We start from the raw sequence: 20,591 nt of genomic DNA, 5'->3' as shown, positions 1-20,591 counted from the left end.
GGAAGGTAGGCAGAGAAGGCAAGGAGGAAAAAAATCTAGACAAAACAGTATAAAAGCATGATGTTGTGCAAGATTTAAAAATATTGAGTCTGGTCGTCATGTCCATTACAACTGCATCTCTTCCATGAAAGATGCTTGAGCTTCAAGTACCTGCACACACAGTAGTTCACTTTCACCTTCATAGAAATCATTAAAACTGTATGTCTGTGTGTGCTAATGCAGGTGGGTTGGTGTATGCAGGTGGGCTTGGATGGATTGGTGGGTGGGTATGGTGTCCGTCAGTCTATTGTGGGCGTGTCTGTTGTGGATGTCAGTCTGTCTGCCTGTCTGTCTGTCTCTGTCTATCCACATGGTGCTTTCAGTGTTGGATATATATCATCTAAATATCAAGTCCGTCATTCAATTAGTGAATAGTCAATACTGTCATGACTGCAATGACTAAAGTTCTTGGTCTTTATAAGCACTCGGGTAGTCGGCCATTCCAATTCTTACTTGAGGTCAGCTTGGGTTCTAAACCCCCATTGAGTTCATGCTAATGAGGACACCTGTAAAAAGTCATTTAACAGAAAGAAACCCAGGAAATTGTGAAGACACACTACTACTCACCACTTTCACTACGTCTGGGTACACCTGTTCAAGAAGAACTCCCCTCCCTGCTGTGATATAATCCACTAACTCATTTAGACTAGCTCTCTTGACTTCTTTGCCCTTGATGTCGGACACTGGGTCCATGAAGTCAAAGACCACACAGCATTGCTGAAGTTTCTTGATAAAAAGTTCTTGTTGCTCTGATGGAGGGGTATCTGTTGGTGGAAAGAAAAACGTTTCATTTAATTGCATGTCTTAGCTATGATATCAATACCATATACGATGCAATATTGAGAAAGACACCAGAACGGTTCGAATATTGCATTTCTGACATAAACACAATGTACCATACTACCAGAGCTGTATGTTTTTTTTGGGCTATGGATTTGTTCAATTGTTCATGCGGCAAAATAAGTATGTTTGTATTCACTAAATACATCTACTTACAAAAACAACAACAAAACCAATCCATTGTGATACAGCAGATATTCTAAAGTTACAAGCAATAACAACACTATGATAATATAAAGCTGTAGTCAAATCCTGCAGCTTTATTGGAAGTGAGAATAAGAAGCTGGCTTTATCGGTACATTTTGTGTATTTCTTTGTACTTTTCCTTGGGAGCTACAGGTTCAAATCAATTTCCTAAAAATAATTACTACTGCATAAATTTATTACCATTCGTGTTAACTTTAAAGTTTTTCAATTTGTTTTGTATGAGTCAAGAATGTGTTATCCCCCCACTGCAGACAGCATCTACAATTGTTCATTAGGATACCATTATCTACACTCAATATCTCTTATCATATATAAAGAATCTAATTTCTGGGTATTATTGATTGTTATTGTAATCTCGTCACCACAAGCACTACTCTGATTTATTATGCTTCTCAAAATAATCAAGAAAAGAAAGGTTTTTACTCCCAGTACTCTCCGTACACCTAGACAGAAATGACAAATCCAAACACCTTCATGACAAAATGTACTGTTAGATTTGGAGCTCTACACTCTTACATGTACCATGATTAATGGAGAACTGACCTATAAAAAGGCTAATTTTATGTTTTTAGATGATAAATTCTTCTATAAATTGAAGTGAAAAGGAGATGCATAATAAAAATCTAATTTGCATATACATTATAAATATGTAAAATAACCTTCATTCAACTATTGTGTTCTCATAAGGCAAATGCTTTGGGGCTTGAAATGGAAAGGAGATGCATAATAAGCATCTCATTTGCACATGTATAGACATTATTATAATTACATAGTAACATTCTGATTTTGCTATTCTTTCTGATGACTATCAAACTTAAAAATATTTACAAATGATGCTTGGATAAAAACTATTATATAATACAACAATGCCACTACCCCCTACTGCCGCCATCCCCTACCAATCCACCCAAAACATGACCTGTATCAATCCATAGCAACTGGGCATAATTATGTGACCATTTACAATTTGTACTGAAAACTGATAATCACTCATTATAACCTGGCAGGTAGGAGGGTTTTCCCTGCTTCACCATTCTGATGGCTACTCAATATGTATTACCACAGGCAATTGCATACATGTAGCAGATTTGAAGTTTGATATTTTGACGTTGATATCATGACATTTTGTACTCATTAATTCTTATACCTAGGTATTTCATTACTTCTGATACCATGACATTTGCTATCTTCAGTCTTGTAGCGGAGAACATTGCTGCAGGGCATCACGACAAACCTTGAATTTTTAATATTACTTTGCCATTATGAATTTAAACATTACAAAATACTGAGCAGGATCAGTGTTTTGTTCATAAACAATATTGTCTTGGAAATCACATAACAAACAAATTCAATATTGACAATTATTGTGCCCAAATGTTCAACTGGTGAAAACCTGAACTCCACAAAGAATTGAGAGGTGGTGGTGGGTGGTGGTGGTGGTGGTGCGTGTATGTGTGTGTGTGTGTGTGTGGTGGGGGGGGGGGGGACCAAGGAATCCTAAATTTTGTCTTGCAGGTTGGAAAAACAATCATTTTTTTTTTTTTTTTTTTTTGGGGGGGGGGCATTTTCTTTCTTGAATACTTAAAATGGACACCTAGTTTTGGGATTACTAATTCTCTTCAAATAAAAAGTTAACAAATATAATTCAACAACAAATGGGAATCAACTGATCATCTGAATATCTCACAAGAAACACTTCCTATGTTCCTTCATCCCAACCCCTTATCCTAACTCAGCTATGCACCGATTACACTACTACATGTTCCTGGACCAGTTCTTCTGTGTTACCCATGATAAATAAACATACTACTCATTACCAAGTGAAATATGTGCACTTTAAAAACATCAAAGCCCATGAACAACTCATCATAAATCAATCACACTTAGTTAATGCTAAATGGATATCCATGCCCAGATAGGATGTACATGACCTATTAGATCAGGTCACTGAAATGAACACAGGCACGATGACAGCGTGTGAATATTAATATATTACTTTAATCAGGCCGCCTTTCCCACTCAACTTGACCCTGTACATCAATGGCTTGGAGCAATTTCTCACTGACAACTACTTTAAAAATAAACATATCTTATAACTTCAGTTCCCTGAGTTTTTTTTCCGAGTTGTTTCCAAAAGAGAAGGGAATTGGCAGACACGTTGATGTCGATGTCTTTCCTGTCAATCAACTGTCCATTCATTTGTGAACTGTGGTTCTACCGAAAACCACTTACATGGAAAAAATCAAAAGTAACAATAACATGTATATGACATCTGGTTACCTGAGCACTGAAATAGTTATTGTTGTTTGGCATACCAGCACACAAAAGTCTTTATGCATAAAGATATACCATTCCATAGTGCATTTGACAAACTGGTGCCAAAATACAATTAAGTTACCCAAAGTCAAAGGTCACATTAGCAACTTTGTATATGTGCCAATCTCTGAACATAACTACCATAAGTCCCTATGCACAAGACTGCAGTTTATTTTAATACAAATATTACGTTATAATCCGTGTTACATTAAAATATTGATTCAGAAATACATTACATGTTCTTTTTCAACAGATACATGTCAGTTTGGTATTACTCACATTCAAGTCAATATTTGATTTGGGTTGCTACTTCAACATGTACCTGCTTGAACTTGCTCGGTAAACAAACTGCAAGCAGTGATGCAAATGAGGAGCTCTGCTGCCAAAGCAACACAAATGTAAAAGTCATTGCAATAACTGACAGCTGAAATGATACTTCTATCACATTTGTCATACTTTGCCATACAACGAGAACTATTGATAATGGCAGATATATATATATTTGTATATTTCCTGGCCAACACTCAAGCTTTTTTATAAAATAAATATTACAATATCAATTATTCAAATCTCATAAAGTTGGCATATTAATTGACACAAAATTATACTGCAGTCTTGATTGTTTTTTGAAATAATTTGATTTCACTGAAATTGCATGCAACTCAAGATCATGTCAAAATTTAATCCCATCTTTCTACGTACAGTAGTGTAAGAAAGCATGGTTTCAACAATTTCATGAATAAAGAGGCGATGCAAATGCATTTCACTCATTTACTGATGATAATTATATGCACCGGTGACTTTAAAACATGTAGAATGATTAATATTTTTATCAAATAGTACCTACAGCTTGGGCCTAACAAAACTGTGTGGTTCTGATTACACTCAATTTTAGAATAGGCAGTGCAGGTAGATTTTTTTTTTCATTTGTGAGTCAGATCTAGTTCAGGTAGTTAGGTTTTCCGTTTTTTCTCCATATGGTCTCGTGTTATTGATTCTTCTCATCAGATGTACAGCCATTACAGATTGAAAGAACAGTTTTATATTGTCTTCTTAAGTTAATGTCAGTTTCTGCATCCACTATTTTCCTTGTGAGACTTCACAAGTTTGTGATTTTATTCATTTTTTCTCAAATACGTAAAAAAATAAATTTGGGGGGCGGCAGTGAGAAACTAGGTGGGGGTCGGGTAACCGGAACAAAGCTATTTATTTTTAGGCTTTCTACTAATAAACTGCACTAAAATGAAAGCAAACTCTGGCAAATAATTTATTCATTTAATTTGTTGTCACTCGCCCTACATGTACATGTATCATTAGATTGCTTTATTCAGCATCAGATGATCTTTCTGATTAAAAATAATAACAAATTCAGAAATTCTCAAAAATATACACATAGGTTTTTTCACAAGTGTTTTTGAGTTTATAGTAGTTACGGACCAGACGTCAATAACACAGAACCAACTGGCCATAATTTAATATAATCTAATTTGGTCATCACCTGGCTACATGAATTTGCTTTACTTGTTAATAAGAAACAAAGCAAAATCACCAATCCCGATGTTGCCATGTTAATTTTGTCCAGATATGTAATTCAGACAACTGGCTCTCTGGCTTGAAAATATCATTCTGTCAAACCAATCTTGGACATCAATGTGTATGACAGGTGTATGTTTGATAGCTATTGTGTAACCTGTAGCCTACTTATTATTCTACTAATTCCTAACAACCAGTCCCACCACCTCTACAGTGGTAACAAGATTTGACATCAATCTATGGTATGTGTACAAATGTAGACTTGTGATCAAAACTATTGGATTCTGAGCCTCTGATAATACAGTATTTTCCTTGTTAATGAGAAACGGACTATTTTCATGCACACACGTATACATGTACTAGTATACAAATACCAACACCACCTTTCAACTTTAAAATCCGATGGCCTACAGCTAAAAGTATAGAGTGGCATTTTTTTTTGGCAATAGAAGTTAACAGTTCTGTGGTCATTCCAAGTCAACAAACACTTTGAACTATTCCCTTGCGGCCATAACTCCGTCCTTTAAAATCTTGGTAGCAATTTTTTTTTTTTAAATCTGAACATCACCTTTGTTGTAATGTCACAAAGAATTTGACACTTAATCACCACATCTGCATGCAACTTTCTACACCTGATGGAGCTTTTTGTGGCAAGTGTTTTTGACCTCCTTTTCCAAACTTGTCTGTACATGTGGTCAAATGTTACACAGTATAATTATTAGTGATATGGTAATTTCAGATGAACTCTGAAACTGTGAACAACACCATAAACAAGGTGTTGGCAGACAGTCTGTGTATTTGCAATTCATGGGGTAGCAACAATAGAAACTATTCTTTCACAGAGGTTAGAAACTCTGCTTTCTTCCCTGACCTGCATACATCTGTCACCAAGGTGAACACCTTTAAATAACATCTGTTTATGTATGCTTGACTGAGTTTCAAAACAGGTCTAATTTTACACCAACTATTCCTCTATGGAACGTTTTTCTTACTTGCAAATTAGGGTGGACTTTTCCTGTCATTGTTATTGGTAACAATGCATTTTATAACATATCTACCATTCTGAACTTTTAGTACTAAAAGCTCACCAAAACACATACATTACATATGACAACAATACAACAATGAGCAGGTAAAACACTGAAATACCTCATTTTGGTATATAGTTTTTTAAAACCTTATTGCCATTTGTCCCTGCTACTTATTTGTTTGTTTGTTTTTTGGTCACTAAGAAGTGTCTGAATTGATTTCGACCTTTAAACCCACCCTGCTGTGACGTTTTCACCATTGTTATTCTGAAAATATGTATGTCATGCAAGCCTTGAGAGTATGACATGACGTGACTGAAAACTAGCACCACATGCACTACTTAAATGCCAAAAGGTGGTGTCAAAGACAAGGTCAATCAAAATCTGATGAAGGAACACTGGCTCCATTTCTTTACTTCCTTTACACATTGTTGTTTGTTTTTTCTCCCTGAGAATGACAACCTTGTTCCTACAGAATCATACTCCTACCTCAGATGTTAATAAAATTGAGGCAACGTACGTACTGCTTCGTTTTCAACACGACACTTCACTTCATACACTACTTGTTAGGGGGTTCTGTATTTACCAAATCTCTCTTTACGAAAAAGGAAAACTTCATTTTATTATTATCATTAATATTTTGTTCATGTGGTCATTCTTCACCTCAACAAAAAAATTCAGGGAACTAAATGATAACTTCTATAAATGCAGCCTACGATACGGAAGTTTGAAATCAATGCCACTTTTGTTCTACAGCTGCATGTCTGGAATCCATACTGTCATGTGATAATTTACCAGAGTTATGTATTCAATAATTCAAACCACACATTTTACAGTTGTCAATTTTTATAAAAATTAATTATAACACAAACAAGTTCCTGGGGATACCAGTAGTATCAGTAGTTAAACTAGATCCTAAGTTTTTGAAACAGGAACTGCAGTGCTGAAGAAAGTACTTTTTTATTTTCAGTTAATTTACTCAGCCCCGTTGTGTTATTGAACACTTCCCACAGAATGGCAGGGATTCCAATCTCTACGTTCAGATGTGCTAAAAATATTTTTCATTACAAAAAATTATTCAAATAGTTTTGTCTGTAAATTGCTTGATTATAAGGTTAAGTGACACATAATATCTTTCTCCACATCTGTAATTCTACTCAAAATGTTCATGAAACCTGCCCTGCTGATACCATTTGTATATCAACACAGTTTACTGCAAATACAGGAACATAAAAAGAACAACCACTTGCTACATGTGTTATTGGTTTATTGGTCTCCAGTTACATGTGATAGTTTTATGGTTATAGGTCTGATCTGAAATAGTACATTTCATTTCAAGTATGGGGGATAGAGCATGTAGAAATGTTCAACATATCTTTCATTTATTAATAATATGATCTGATCAAGGAAGGGGGAAAGGTCCATGGTATCTGTATTTGATGGAATGACAAAAGACAGTTCAAGCAACTCAGATTTGTTGTACCCTACACCCTACCATTGTGATCTCCATGTAACCAACGTGACCTTATAATGTGTCACTCACATACAGCAACTTCTTGTAACCTGCCAAAATTTAGTAATTCCTATCTTTACTATGTGGCCACTTACAAGAAAATTTATAATCATTTTGACCCACAACATACAATTTTGTCATTATGAGAAGACACACATTGGGGCTATCTACACATTTACATACATTGTAAGTACATCGCATTTATAATATTTTGTAAATGCAAATACATGCTATATCATGTACATGTATATATGTATTATATAATTTCTAATTATGCAGGAGTTGTATTGGTTGTTGAGACTCATTATCAAAAGACTGTATCCTTCAAACTGGCAAACGCTAATATTAATGTCATTTTTCATATTATTTAATATTTTAATCAATCAATGTTGTGCACTGGGGCATTGTCGTGAATGTACTTATCAACTTACTACTAATTAATCTACACATAAAAGATACCAAATTTCATACATACATATTCAAACTTTAACAAAAACATTATGTCACTACCCCCAGTATCATTCCAAACACATAATTAAAATTGTTCTGGTCAGGAATGCACATGGCTGCTTTGCTGAACTATATATACTGGCCTACTTTCTCGGCCGGCACAGCCACAGGCATTTGTTTCCCCGAGTTATGTCTCAGAATATTTCTATCAGAATACAATAAAATGTCAATAATATCGTTAATATTGACGTATTTAGCCAACTATATATATATATATAAAAATTTATCTGCTCCAATTTCCCTACATGACGTCAGGAATCGGTTGATATCTTTCGTAGGCATGGTCCGATTGTAACAACGATGTGATTTATTGGAAGATTATTAAATTTGGGAACTAGGAAGTGACGGAAGGTAAAATCTTCGAAATGTTTGCCCAGTACAACGGCCGGTTGAAAGTTCATGTTTATGTAGGGTAATGGCGACTGCCTTTCAAACCTTGTGTCTTCTTTCACGGTGAGTGAACCTGCGTGATCACAGAAACAAGTGTAATTTTACCCCTTTCATATAGAGTTGGCTAAATACGTCAATATTAACGATATTATCAACATTTTATTGTATTCTAATAGACATATTCTGAGACATAACTCGGGAAACAAATGCCTGTGGGCACAGCTCACGCAAACACTACAAGAATGTTGCATAGAAACACCTAACATTTGTCTACTGTGTCTTCACACAACACTGGGTGAAATTTTGATAGCGAATTGATTTGAATCTCAATAAATAGGTATAATTTTGATAATATTCTGGTTTAGTCTGAATGTACATGTACACAGTAACAGTTAGGAGGGATGTACCCAGTTGTTCACGTTTGACACTATACGTGTAACTTGACGAAAGTAACAATGTTTTCAAAAATTATCAAGAATTCAATATCATTTAATAAAAAACAGTGGAAATTAGAATGAAGATTTTTTAAATTACACTAGACTCTTGATTGTCTTTTAAACTGGGTATGTGTGAGCATATTTAGTTTTCCACTAATATGATATCATTTGCATGCAAAGTAAAGCTTTGACACAAAACTGAACAATTCCCATGTAATTGAAAGCGGCCATACAGTCAGGCTTATTCCTTTCTCTTCCACAATATTCATTTTAATATCTTACATAATATAAACATCACTGTAGTTCAAATTAATCCTGGACAAACATACAGCAAAAAGATGTACAAATTTTGTGAAAATTGTCCTACACACAATCACTTTATAGCTCTTGATAAATGAGTCACCACACTTTTTCTTTCTAAGAGAGTTACAATTGATGGCGTTATTCAAAATGACACTTTCCTAAGGGACGATCGCACAATGTCATACAAGCTCAATGAGTGAACATAGTTCAACTTCATGTAGGACAAAACCCCTCTCCCTCTCCCTCCCCATGAAGTTCCAATCTTATGCATCGGTTTACTGAGATGGTAAACACATCAAAATACTACCGGGAACCCAGCACTGTATCTCGAATTAGAAGTACATTTGTATCACCTTATCAACATCTCATGCCCCCAGTATAAATACACACGCTTTTATCATTGAAGGTGTGAAAGTTTTCAAAACTTAGAAGTGCGAAAATGAAGTTCAGCAATCGCACTGATGCCAGACAGCCCCCCCCCCTCCCTAAACGAAACGAAGTTCACTTGTTGAGCTTGTGTGACATTGTGTGATCATCCCTAAATGAAGTGGTGCACAAACACATCAGTTAATGTCCAACACCTATTGTTCTGGCAGACATACTAAATTCCAGATGTAACAATACAATCTGTATGCTATCCTTGAAAAGCTACTCTGAATTCAGTCTGCAATCTTCAAACCTTCCAAGAAAATTTCAAAGTTTCATTGTAAGAACAGTACAGTATGGATTTCAATGATATTGAAAAACATACCATCCAAACTGGCCAACCCATGGTTTCCATGGAAACTAGTCACAGTCTAACATTAGTTTGAAATTTGGAAAAAAATCTATATTTATACAGATGGTGCAATAATCAAATATTTTACATGTCATGACAATACCTATATTATTAGTACATAAAGGCATTGCTATAGTTCAAATTTTGTCTCATATTATAGTCCTTACATTGTATGTTCACCACCCACTATTATCATGGTTTTGGAAAATAAAGCAAGTAGACCAGTCCACACCTGAATTGATTCAGTAAAATTGGTTCACAACCAGTTTCTGTTCCCATGAGAAAAGGGAGAAATGTATTTAAATCGACTCACTTTAGCTTTTGTGTGGGTTTCAAATCAATTTACTTTGAATCAGTTTGAAACCACCACCGCCACCAGTGTGCCCTCTAAGCCAATTTGACGCGCCACTGACGCACACAATTTCTAGTGATATACCAAAATTTGGTGTTCCCCTATCTCTTACTATCTGGTGACTCACAAGAAATCCCAGTTTTTTAACTCACAACAACAAAATTTGGCTATCATTAAAGGGCACACTGACCGCCACCATCACCACCACCATCACCCCCACTAACACCCGAGGTAGTTTCAAACAGATTTCAACTAAATCAGTTCAAACCACATTTAGTGCATGTGGGGAAAGGAAACCATCTTCAATTCAATTCAAATTTCCACATGGGGACAGTACTACTATTTTCCTTCTCCTAATCAATCATAACGGTATTGGTCTCCCAAGCCCATCACATAAGCTAAATCTAAGAACTCCATAGTTTCGGAGTTGGTTACCCAGACTCCCACTGTTGAGGACACAACCCCCGAGTAAGAGTCTTGGGAAATACAATGTTGCCTATTGTAAGGAACAACATGGCCGCTATCGAGATCTGTGACAGTCACTAATGGACAACATGATTCCGAATTTTCACTTTCAAGTTTCATCAACTCTTTTTTTTCCTTTTAACTGAAATCATGGTACAAACTTCTTGAAAACCGTCTTTGTTAGGAGATTAACCAAAATACTCTTATTAGGAGTTGCTACCATATGACTTTATTACATAGGCCATGTTGTGGGTCGGTCAGCCTCTCCATGCATAATCCGACACCACTCCAAAACGAGAGGTTACAAACTCTCCAAAGTTGGAGGTTTTCCAAAATGATGAATATTAATGATAATACAGAAGTCACGAACTTGGCTTGAGGAAGGTTCTACTGTGGGTACATTTCTGCCTAGTTTCGTAGCTCGAGAGACACATCTTGGACTTGTTAAAACGCAAACATCTCTATAATGGACAGCTCTATAAATCTGTTGATTTCCAGCTCGTTAGATTTAAGCGTGCGAGCGATCAAATTATACTTGCCTTGTGCCGAAAATTCCTTTGTGTTTTGTCGCTTGATCATCATGCGATCATTGTCTCATTTGACAGTTCTTTTCTCGACAAAATTTTGTCTTCAAATATATATTTTTTGTAAGGTTGCAGTACGGAAAGTAAGCTTTCCATTGATATATAAAACATGAAGATTGGATGATGGGGAAAAATGGGAAATACTTTTTAATATCACCATGTGTATATATGGACGACCGCGCACCAAACGTGGACGGTTTGATACCTAACATTTTTCATTCGGTTCTCATTCAAACATAATTATGATTGCCGTTTCAATGTCAAAAATAGTTTTCAATTTAAAAGAAAGAGATGGATAAAATTACATGACGAAGCAATTAGATAACTACCTAACGATGAGTACCACATCATGACAGTGTCCATCATGTACGTACATCCGGATTGCCCACGTTGTACAGACCAGTTGACTATGGTGAACTTATTAGTGACAGTGATTGAACATGAAGGTAGGCGCGAGTATCATCATTACCATTTTCCAGCTTTAGTTTAGTTCTTATTAAATATCGTAATTCTGGTAGTTTTGCAGTGTATTTAATTCAATACACTAAAGGGAGACTGGCTAAAACTACCAAGTTCTGCACCACTGAAACTTTAAAAAGAAAACATGCTAGTCCCCCATTGGCCCAAAACACCTCTAACGTACAACTTTTTTAAATTAGATGTGCCATCGATTGCTAGATTAAAATTTTAAGGTTTGGGATGATCACTGCGAAGATAAGAGCATGTTTGGTGACTGCATCACACCGTTCGTTTTGCTATCAGTTGAGCTACATGTATCTCGCACGCAGACTATGCAAATTGGTGAGTGGGACCAGAATGTGATGTCATTCCTTGTGCACACCTGCGCAGATTTCAAGTTCATGTGGTCATTTCAACTGTGACTGTGCAGTTTATCAATATTGTATACGTTTTGGAGTGGTGCTGGACTGATGCAACCATCTTGTAACAATGGCTGACGTAGTATTTCCCCAGACTCTTGCTCAGGGGTTATGCTCTCAAAGGCGAGAGTCTGGGTAACCAAGACGAAGAATGCCACAATATCTGGAATACAAAATGGAAGCATCACCATAACACTCCTATCAGTTTCATGTTCAGGACACACTTGTAGCAGCATTTCTTCCTCTTCACTGTCTTATTCCTTCTTTACTCAAACTGCTTCCACTTATCAGACTGCACTTACATACATGTACATGGCAACCAACTTACTACACAACAAGTTCATAAAATTTTATGGCCAACTTCATATAAGAGAAATCAAGGCAATTTAAGGAGGATATACAGTTGTACATGCAAACGTTTCCCAGGTGTCAAATTCCAAACAGATGATTTTATTGTTCTCAGTTTTGGTTTTGTTTTTGCTTCATACATTTGAATAACTTTGCCTGTACATGCAGTGTACTTTATGAGACCTACAACATGAGAATCCATATAAAAGATAGAAAATAAACTCTCAAGTAACACACCTAATCATGGAATGTTCATTGCTATTAAATTTTTCAGACACTGATTATAATGTAAACTATCCATCAGAGAAGTGTTTCATACAGATGGAGTCAACAGATGTACAGTGTCCAATCAGACAACACTGTTTCATGTAGATGGAGTCAACAGATGTACAGTATCCAATCACAGTACAGTGTTTCATACAGATGGAGTCAACAGATGTACATTATCCAACCAGAGAACAGTATTTCATACAGATGAAGTTGACAGATGTACACTATCCACTCAGGGAGCAATGTTTCAGACGGGTGGGTTCAACAGATATTCACTGTCAAATCAGTAACAATAACATGTTAACAAACAGGTGAATTCCATGACAGATATTGTTACATCTAAACTTTCTTTGACAAGTTACAAATTTGAAGCATGCTTCACTTAATTAAAAGGAATAATACATGTACTGCTACAAAGGCACAGAAAATAAGGCCCAAAATATGTCAATGAAGATTCTGTAAACCGGATTTCATATAGTCTAGTAACTTGGCATGTGGTCATTTTCTACAATCTCTCCACATACATGGTCAAATGGACAATTCTTACCGAAATCTAGCTAAATCTCCTGCTGGAGGAATGTCATACAGCATGACAGTAGTAATACTAATACATTACATACTGACATGCAGTTGTAATTGGTTACTTCGTTCTGTTTACTATGCATTCAAACTCCAGTCTACTCTTAAAGTCACATGAGGATGTGATAATTTCATTACATTTATATCAACACTCCAAAAGCATTAAAATATTGCTGTCGGTGGCAACAACAGGATATTGTGCTAGAGCAATCCATTTGAGTACATGGTGAAAGAGAGAAATCATAGAAAACAACCACATGTATAGTTACTAGACTAAATGTCACACTGTAAATCAGCAAATCCTAACTTCTAGAATATGAACTCTGACACTAAACACTTCTCTTGCCATGGTCGCTATTCCTTGTACATGAATACATAGGGTAGTGCAGTCATATTTCAAACGACCCTTTATATAATGCAAAAAATAATGAAAATACACTTGCTAGCTCTGATAGTATTTTGCCACAGGGTATCATGTTATCATTTCTACTCTACACCTTTTGGGTATCTGGATTCAAAGTTCAGTTCTTGAATATAGTGGCAAGGGGTTATATTAATACAAAATAGGACCAGTGCACATATGTATTTGAAATAGTTAGAGATTTAGTGTTTTTCTTGTCCTTCATCAAAGACAGTCGAGTAACTCTGGGCTAAAGAAAGGTACATGTAGGTATGAATGTATATTTATCATGCCACATTTTCTATTGGCTGCAGCTAAAAATAGCCATGTTCATGGAATAGGTTAACAATGGACAGTGTAGTTTGACAAGCAAATACAGGAGGTGGCATTTTCTTACGTTTTTGCATTGAGTCACAAGGAGTACATGTTACTGAAATGTGTGGCTTTCCGGTCTCACTGCATTCTGACTCTACATTATACAGTTTCAATGTCATCACAATGGTTATATTATTCAAGGAATTTGACATGCAACTCCTTTATTGTGTGGCTTCTAGCACAGATAATAAGGTGTGTCAGTCTACTGAACTCAGGAAATAATGCCTGTAATTTTACTTCTGAAGTGACTACTTCACTGGTTTCATAAGCCTGAAACTTGACACGAAGGAAGGTGACGCAACATGAACAGCTTTCGGTGCAAAATGGCTGTGGTGGCATGCACGTTAACAACTGTGGTGGCATGCACATATCTATACAATGTATTTTAGTATTGCACAAGCACCAACAAGGACATGGGCTTGATAACACTGACGTTTATTAACAAACCGTAACAGACTCAGATGGAAAAAATATATCAATCCACCCTTCCTAGTCCCTAAATAGTGATATATTCAATTTCATGTACAATTGATTATACATAGTACCAAACCTACATACAGGGATATGCCTGGGTTATTTTTAGGTCAGCTGTGGTTGTTTATCACACACCCAGTTGTAATTGTACATAACCTCCTGACAAGGGTTATTGCAGCCTGGGGGCTGAAACCAGGAAATACAAGATGGAATGGCTTGCACCATTCTTCCTTCAAACCTACAAATCATACATCAAATTCGTGCCATGAAGATGGAACCATTTTAGAATCCAAGTGTTGGTGACCTGTGAATGAACTCCAATGAAATCTTACACCTCATCACTCTCCAAAGTATAGTCTGTGGTTAGACCATGTTCACATCAATCAACATTCTAATGTAAACTAGAAGTTAGAACTAGGAATATGACCACAGGAGAGCCATACTGTCCTCAAGTTAATTCCCATTAGCAGCAAGTCCTCCTGGAGTCAAGGTAAAACTGGCACTTTGACCTTTACCCTCCCATCAACATCTACTAGAATCATGTTTGTTGCCCAGGGTATTCTATGTATGCAGTCATGTTGCTACCCTATCAACAATCAATAATTTAGGCCAGTGTGTTCATTAGCCTTATAGAAAATTGATTTTGACTCAGAGCTATACACTAAAATGGCTTGTAAAACCGACTCAAGGAGGGTACATTCCAATGTTACCATGCCATGAAATCGGTAAACTTGATTTCTATAAATTAGATACAATTCTTATCACCTAAATTGTGCATATCAATCAAATATTTCAGTAGCACATCTTCTATGTGTACTTATAGAAGAGCTTTTGTACAAACCTTGGTCTGTGGTTCACATTTTACTCTACTTTAATCCAAGATTTTCCTCACAGTTCAGGAATTTGTGACACGAGTGCTCACTAACCTACTAGTACATTGTATATTCCGGGAAATTAAATTTTTAATCGAATTTCCATGGTTTCCTTGTACCCTTTCCGTAATTCTCTCTGGTATGAATTCATTTTTCAATCTAAAAGAGGCACATACATTATATGTAGTATTGTGTCCAACATACAAATGTAACCTCACACTCCTACATATCTGGGGGTTTTTTGGCTATCTTTGCAACAGTTTGAAAGGGAAGATGTTACATGTTGTACTTCCCAACTGAGACTATAAGTACAAAGACAAATATCCAATTTGTTCTTGCCTACAAAAGTCATATCTGACAGAACTTAGAGCTAATCTAACAAACACTTTATTCACAGGTAATTTTGAAGACAATTTTCCTAGACAGGTTGTAAAAACCTGCCAAGGATTGATAAAAATGCAACATCACAGTTGTTGTATTGTAATCCTGTGTTTAATACTGTAGTGTGACCATTGAAAGACCTGACACTGTACACAGCTTTGTAAGAAGATTATCACCTGTGTAATCCAGTGATTAGATGACAAGTATTGTGTGGGGCAAGACCAGATTCATAAATGCCAAATCTAGTTGCAGCAAATCAAAATTGTGATGTAGACCTCAGAGTTGCACACAGTTACTAATTCTGAGACACCATGTTGTATGGCCTTTGACTGCTGAGTCTAGAAATCCCCACCCAGATCATTTGTCACATGTCAGTTTCTATTCCATGTCATTGGTAACCTCGACTTCAACACTTGGATGGCGGGTCACAGCACAGTTGCAACTACACGTACATCCAATTCAATACTGATTATTAATGATGACACAAAATGCATATCCTTTAACAATTGTGTTCTCAACAGCAATATCTATAATTCCTGCATCATGTTCTCTTTCAGCTACTAGCAAGCAGAGTGAAACCATCATGCTTACATGTACATGCATGCATGTAGGGTCACCAACTTAGTCCAGCAACTGTATGATTTTTGGTAGGAACATGCATATAATTACAGACCAAAAACTATCAAAGCTACTGTTTTATGTATCGATTAGTATACACTATGTTTTTAAAAAATCTCTCCTTATTACAAAATATATATATTTGTATATTTCAGTAACTAAATACTCCTCAGATATTCGTTTTCTTCCTGCTATACAGTGCCCTGACGTTATTAAGTATTCATGAAGCCAGGTCAATATAAACGGTTGTGAGGCACTATGTAATATACATGTACATGTATGTGCCCCTTCTTCCTACCAACACCAGCAATAATTTCTCTTTTGATAAAACACTTATTTCATTACATTTTTGTGTGCTTTATCAATTGATGTCCTGCTGGACAGCTGTGTGATACATTGTATGACTGCCTTCCAGTCATATTAATGGACATATCTATTTGAGGCCATAGATTCAACATTGCATATTTTTCAAGCATTGTAGAGAATTCACACATCCTTGTGGCAGTACCAAACACCACCATCTGTTACAACACACATGGCTTTGACTTCTGTCTCCTGACATTTGAGGGTACAAAAATTATATTTTGTTACAATTAAAAACAGTCAAATAAACAAAGAGATGTCTTTACCCTTTAAATATTCACAATATTGAAGTTCTATACAAATATTAATAATTGACATAAATGTGTAGCTATCCTAAGTTACCCCTCAAAGAGCATTCATACAGCTGCAGTAAAACAAGACGGGTTTCATCAAAATAACTCAAAAATTGATAGGTTTTCTCCTTATTTCCTCATAATATTCTTAGCTCTCTCCCCTTCATTTATGAGCAGCCCCCTTCCACTGTTGCCATGGTAATATTAATTCTTAAAGGCTCTGGGGCAAAGTGCACACATCATTACCCTTGAGGTAATGGTCTAGTACAGTGCTTGATGTTACTGCCATTTCGATCTCACTAAATGTTTCCATTTTGACACAAATTTGGTACCCTTAGACGATACTACATATGTAGATATTGTTAGTCAGCATGCCTTCATAAAGTATTCCACACATTTGAGTAAAGGAACGCATGCGTCTCATACATAGTACACTGACTGAGACTTGCTTTAGGGGCACATCCCTCTCTTTCTCCGGCGACGATGAGGACATAAAACCACTCAGATAGTCGTCCATTTAACCTTGCATCACTGAAATCTATGTCTTTTAAAGTTGTCTGGTATATGCTCATCTGAATTCAACGACAAGCATGTTCAAACAAATATATAATTTAACTCACCTTTCAAGAGGGCCAGGGGCTGCAACTCCACACTGTTCTTGGTTCTGTACTTCGACGACCCTTGCGATTTTTTCTGCTTTCCTTTGCGGACAGACTTCTTTACGAAGGGGTCAATCTTGTCCGAAACCGGGCCAGCCGCCGACATGCTGTAACCTACGTCCTATCTCTCGCTTCTAAACTTGATCAGACTTCGATGACTTCGATATTTTCTGTAGATCAGTGATATGCCCTTGTTACCCTCGATGTTGATGTACGCTTGATTGCTGAAGCTGAGCGATTTGCTGTCGCTCAAGATGCGTAAATCCACACCGTCATGCCATTCACACCTAAATATATCCACTTACAAGAAACATAAGAATCCAGAGTTTTCATATAATTGGTCCACGGATCAAAAAATCGCGTAAGAATCACAATATTTCACCGTCTTTTCACGTACGTTCAGCTCACAGGATTAGTTTTGTTGCTAATATCTTGTCCTAAGCCACCAGTCACATGATCGGAGAGAAACCATTTCATTGGCGAGCGATTTTTGAAATGCCCGGATGTCCTAGGAATCCTGACGTCGAAGGTGTGATGTACGCATGTCTGAATTGATCTCAGTTGTGCCAGCCATTATTATATTCATGATATTTTATAGTAGTACTGTCTAATAAGAGTAGCACCTCAGAGGATGTCGCCACCAGCAAAGCGTCGAATTAAACGTCTAATAATTATGAGCATGCACTATTGGGATAATTTTCAACTACCCTCCTTGGTTGTTTGTTGTTGATTTCCTGACGTCACCAGTGTCCTGGTCGTCATGTAATTTATCAGCAATGAAGACATCTGTGTAAACCTTATCGATTGTAGGGGGGATGAGGGGGTCGTTTGGACAGGAAAAAAAATGCGATTCTGACATACTTAGTATATGGTCACCCCATCTTGAAATGTTCGGCGACACCTAATTAATGAATGGCAAAACATATTTCTTCTCTTTTTAAAATAAAAGTTGCGCTAATAAGATTTAGGGAGCGGTCATTTTCAACCGGCCGGGGCGGTGGGTTTTTTGTTGGGGGAGGGGGGTTATTTTGAAAAAAAAAACGGGAGGGGGCGGTCGTTTTGGAGATCATGACTTAAAGTGGGGGGGGGTCAGTTTGGAAAACGAGGTGTATTTGTCATTTTTGTGTCATGAAATGACTCCTGAACAACTATCATTTGTCAACAATTTTCTACTGCGATGGGAGGAGGGGTAGGGTAACCCCCCCCCCCATCCATATTTCCGTATATGTATGCATCATGTCCACTATTTCTTTAAAAATAATGTCAACATTTAGTATTTGGTATATAGTATTCAAGAATGGCTACATTAATTGTATATTAGGTTCATCGTCGCAAACCACAGTTTTACGGCAACGTTCTTAACGAGCCTCCTGCAGGTTTTTAGAAATAATAACTCTGGGTTGCGAGAATGGTTAGGTTAGAATATTAGACATGTCCCCAGACTGTGGTGAATTCATGCAGCACTGAAACTCAGCACTTTAGCTGTTATTTAAACTGGTTGTTTGTGTTTCAATACATTTTGGAAAATGTGGTCTTTCCGGGGGGGGGGGGTCACCTTCGCTTTGGTCAGAGGAGCTGGAGGGAGGGTCAGTTTGAGAAACCCCCATGTTCACCTCGAAAACACCGTTCCACACAGTTTGTTAAAAATGACCGCTCCCTTATTACTAAAACTGAGAATAAATGTAAAAGTCCTACATGAAAATCAAACAGATTTCCACAAAGACAAGCTATGAAAAAAATAACGCAGAGTCAAGTTGTGGCTATCGCCTCCTCCGGTCTCCTTCACTCTGTCTAGTCTACTTTCATAAGCTATGTGGGTCTGGTATTGCACGTTTGGTGTCGGTGGTGGTGTTGACTCGTTTATAGGGTCTATTGGTACAGTCGCGTGTGGGCTAAGATTCAATGAAAAGATGAGAGCAACCAGTGACGATGTTGAATGTTTTGTACTAGGACTATCCTCAGTTGAATTGAATCTCTAGTCCACACGTTATTGTGGGTCTTGATATTGATAAATACCCAAATTACTATAATAATGATAATAATGCTTTATTATCGATCTTACCCCATGCTATGGAAAAGTGATATAATTTAATTCTGCGTTCATAAACACCTCCCGAGGGAGTCTAGGGATTTGAGAGGGTACTTGACAATGTTGGGGGAGGGGTTTTACCTGAAAAAAACACCGTGAAATAGGAGGGGTACGTGAAAAAAAATATTGTGTTTGCTGAACTTCTTGCAATTTCTAAAGGGATATGGGTAATTTTGAGATACAATTTTATTATCAATTTGAATACTTAAGGCCCGGACAAGTGCAACTCCCTAAGCAATTCGTCACATGCGACGAATTGCTTCATGCGTCACACCATGTAACTGGGCCTTTACTTAGAAATCATATAGTATCCCATTTGTGTTGATTTGTTTCCTGAAAAGAGCATAAAAACACCCATCTAAGCTAAGCATCACAAGTTTGGTTTACGCACTTGTATTTTTGCCAGAGGGTTTGGATGTCAATAGTGCAGTGACCCTTTTGGGTGCACCAAAGAGTAAATCATTCAATCGTTTATTCAGTTTATCTAACTGTACTGTTATGACATAGATCTCGCGATTACTAGTGACTGTACTAGTAAACGTACTTCAGTACCTACAGCAAGATATGCAATCTTTCATTTAAAACAAAGATATTGCAGAAACAATATTTTGATCTAGCCCATGTCCCTCTTTAACTGAGGCAAAAGTGCAAAACTGTTACTAGTACTTACCCTACAAACAAGTGACATTAAATGTGA

At 36.7% G+C, this 20,591-nt stretch overlaps 1 protein-coding gene across 2 annotated transcripts in view; it reads right to left on the bottom strand.

Moving 5' to 3' along the window:
• Positions 1-18,236, bottom strand: part of LOC144453420 (serine/threonine-protein phosphatase 2A 56 kDa regulatory subunit epsilon isoform-like) — a 66,174-nt gene extending 47,938 nt beyond the window's left edge. For both annotated transcript variants that reach the window (XM_078144711.1, XM_078144712.1), the window contains exons 1-2: positions 17,767-18,236; positions 607-803 (exon numbers count right to left, since the gene is read on the bottom strand). In XM_078144711.1, coding sequence (XP_078000837.1) covers positions 607-803; positions 17,767-17,911 — 342 coding nt within the window. In that variant the 5' untranslated portion in view covers positions 17,912-18,236. The remainder of the gene's footprint in view (positions 1-606; positions 804-17,766) is intronic.
• Positions 18,237-20,591: the final 2,355 nt, after the last annotated feature.

The sequence above is a fragment of the Glandiceps talaboti genome, chromosome 2 (assembly GCF_964340395.1).
Source record: "Glandiceps talaboti chromosome 2, keGlaTala1.1, whole genome shotgun sequence".
NCBI lineage: Eukaryota > Metazoa > Hemichordata > Enteropneusta > Spengelidae > Glandiceps > Glandiceps talaboti.
Note: the sequence above shows the minus strand (reverse complement) of the source record. Positions and strands in the feature narration are given on the sequence as shown.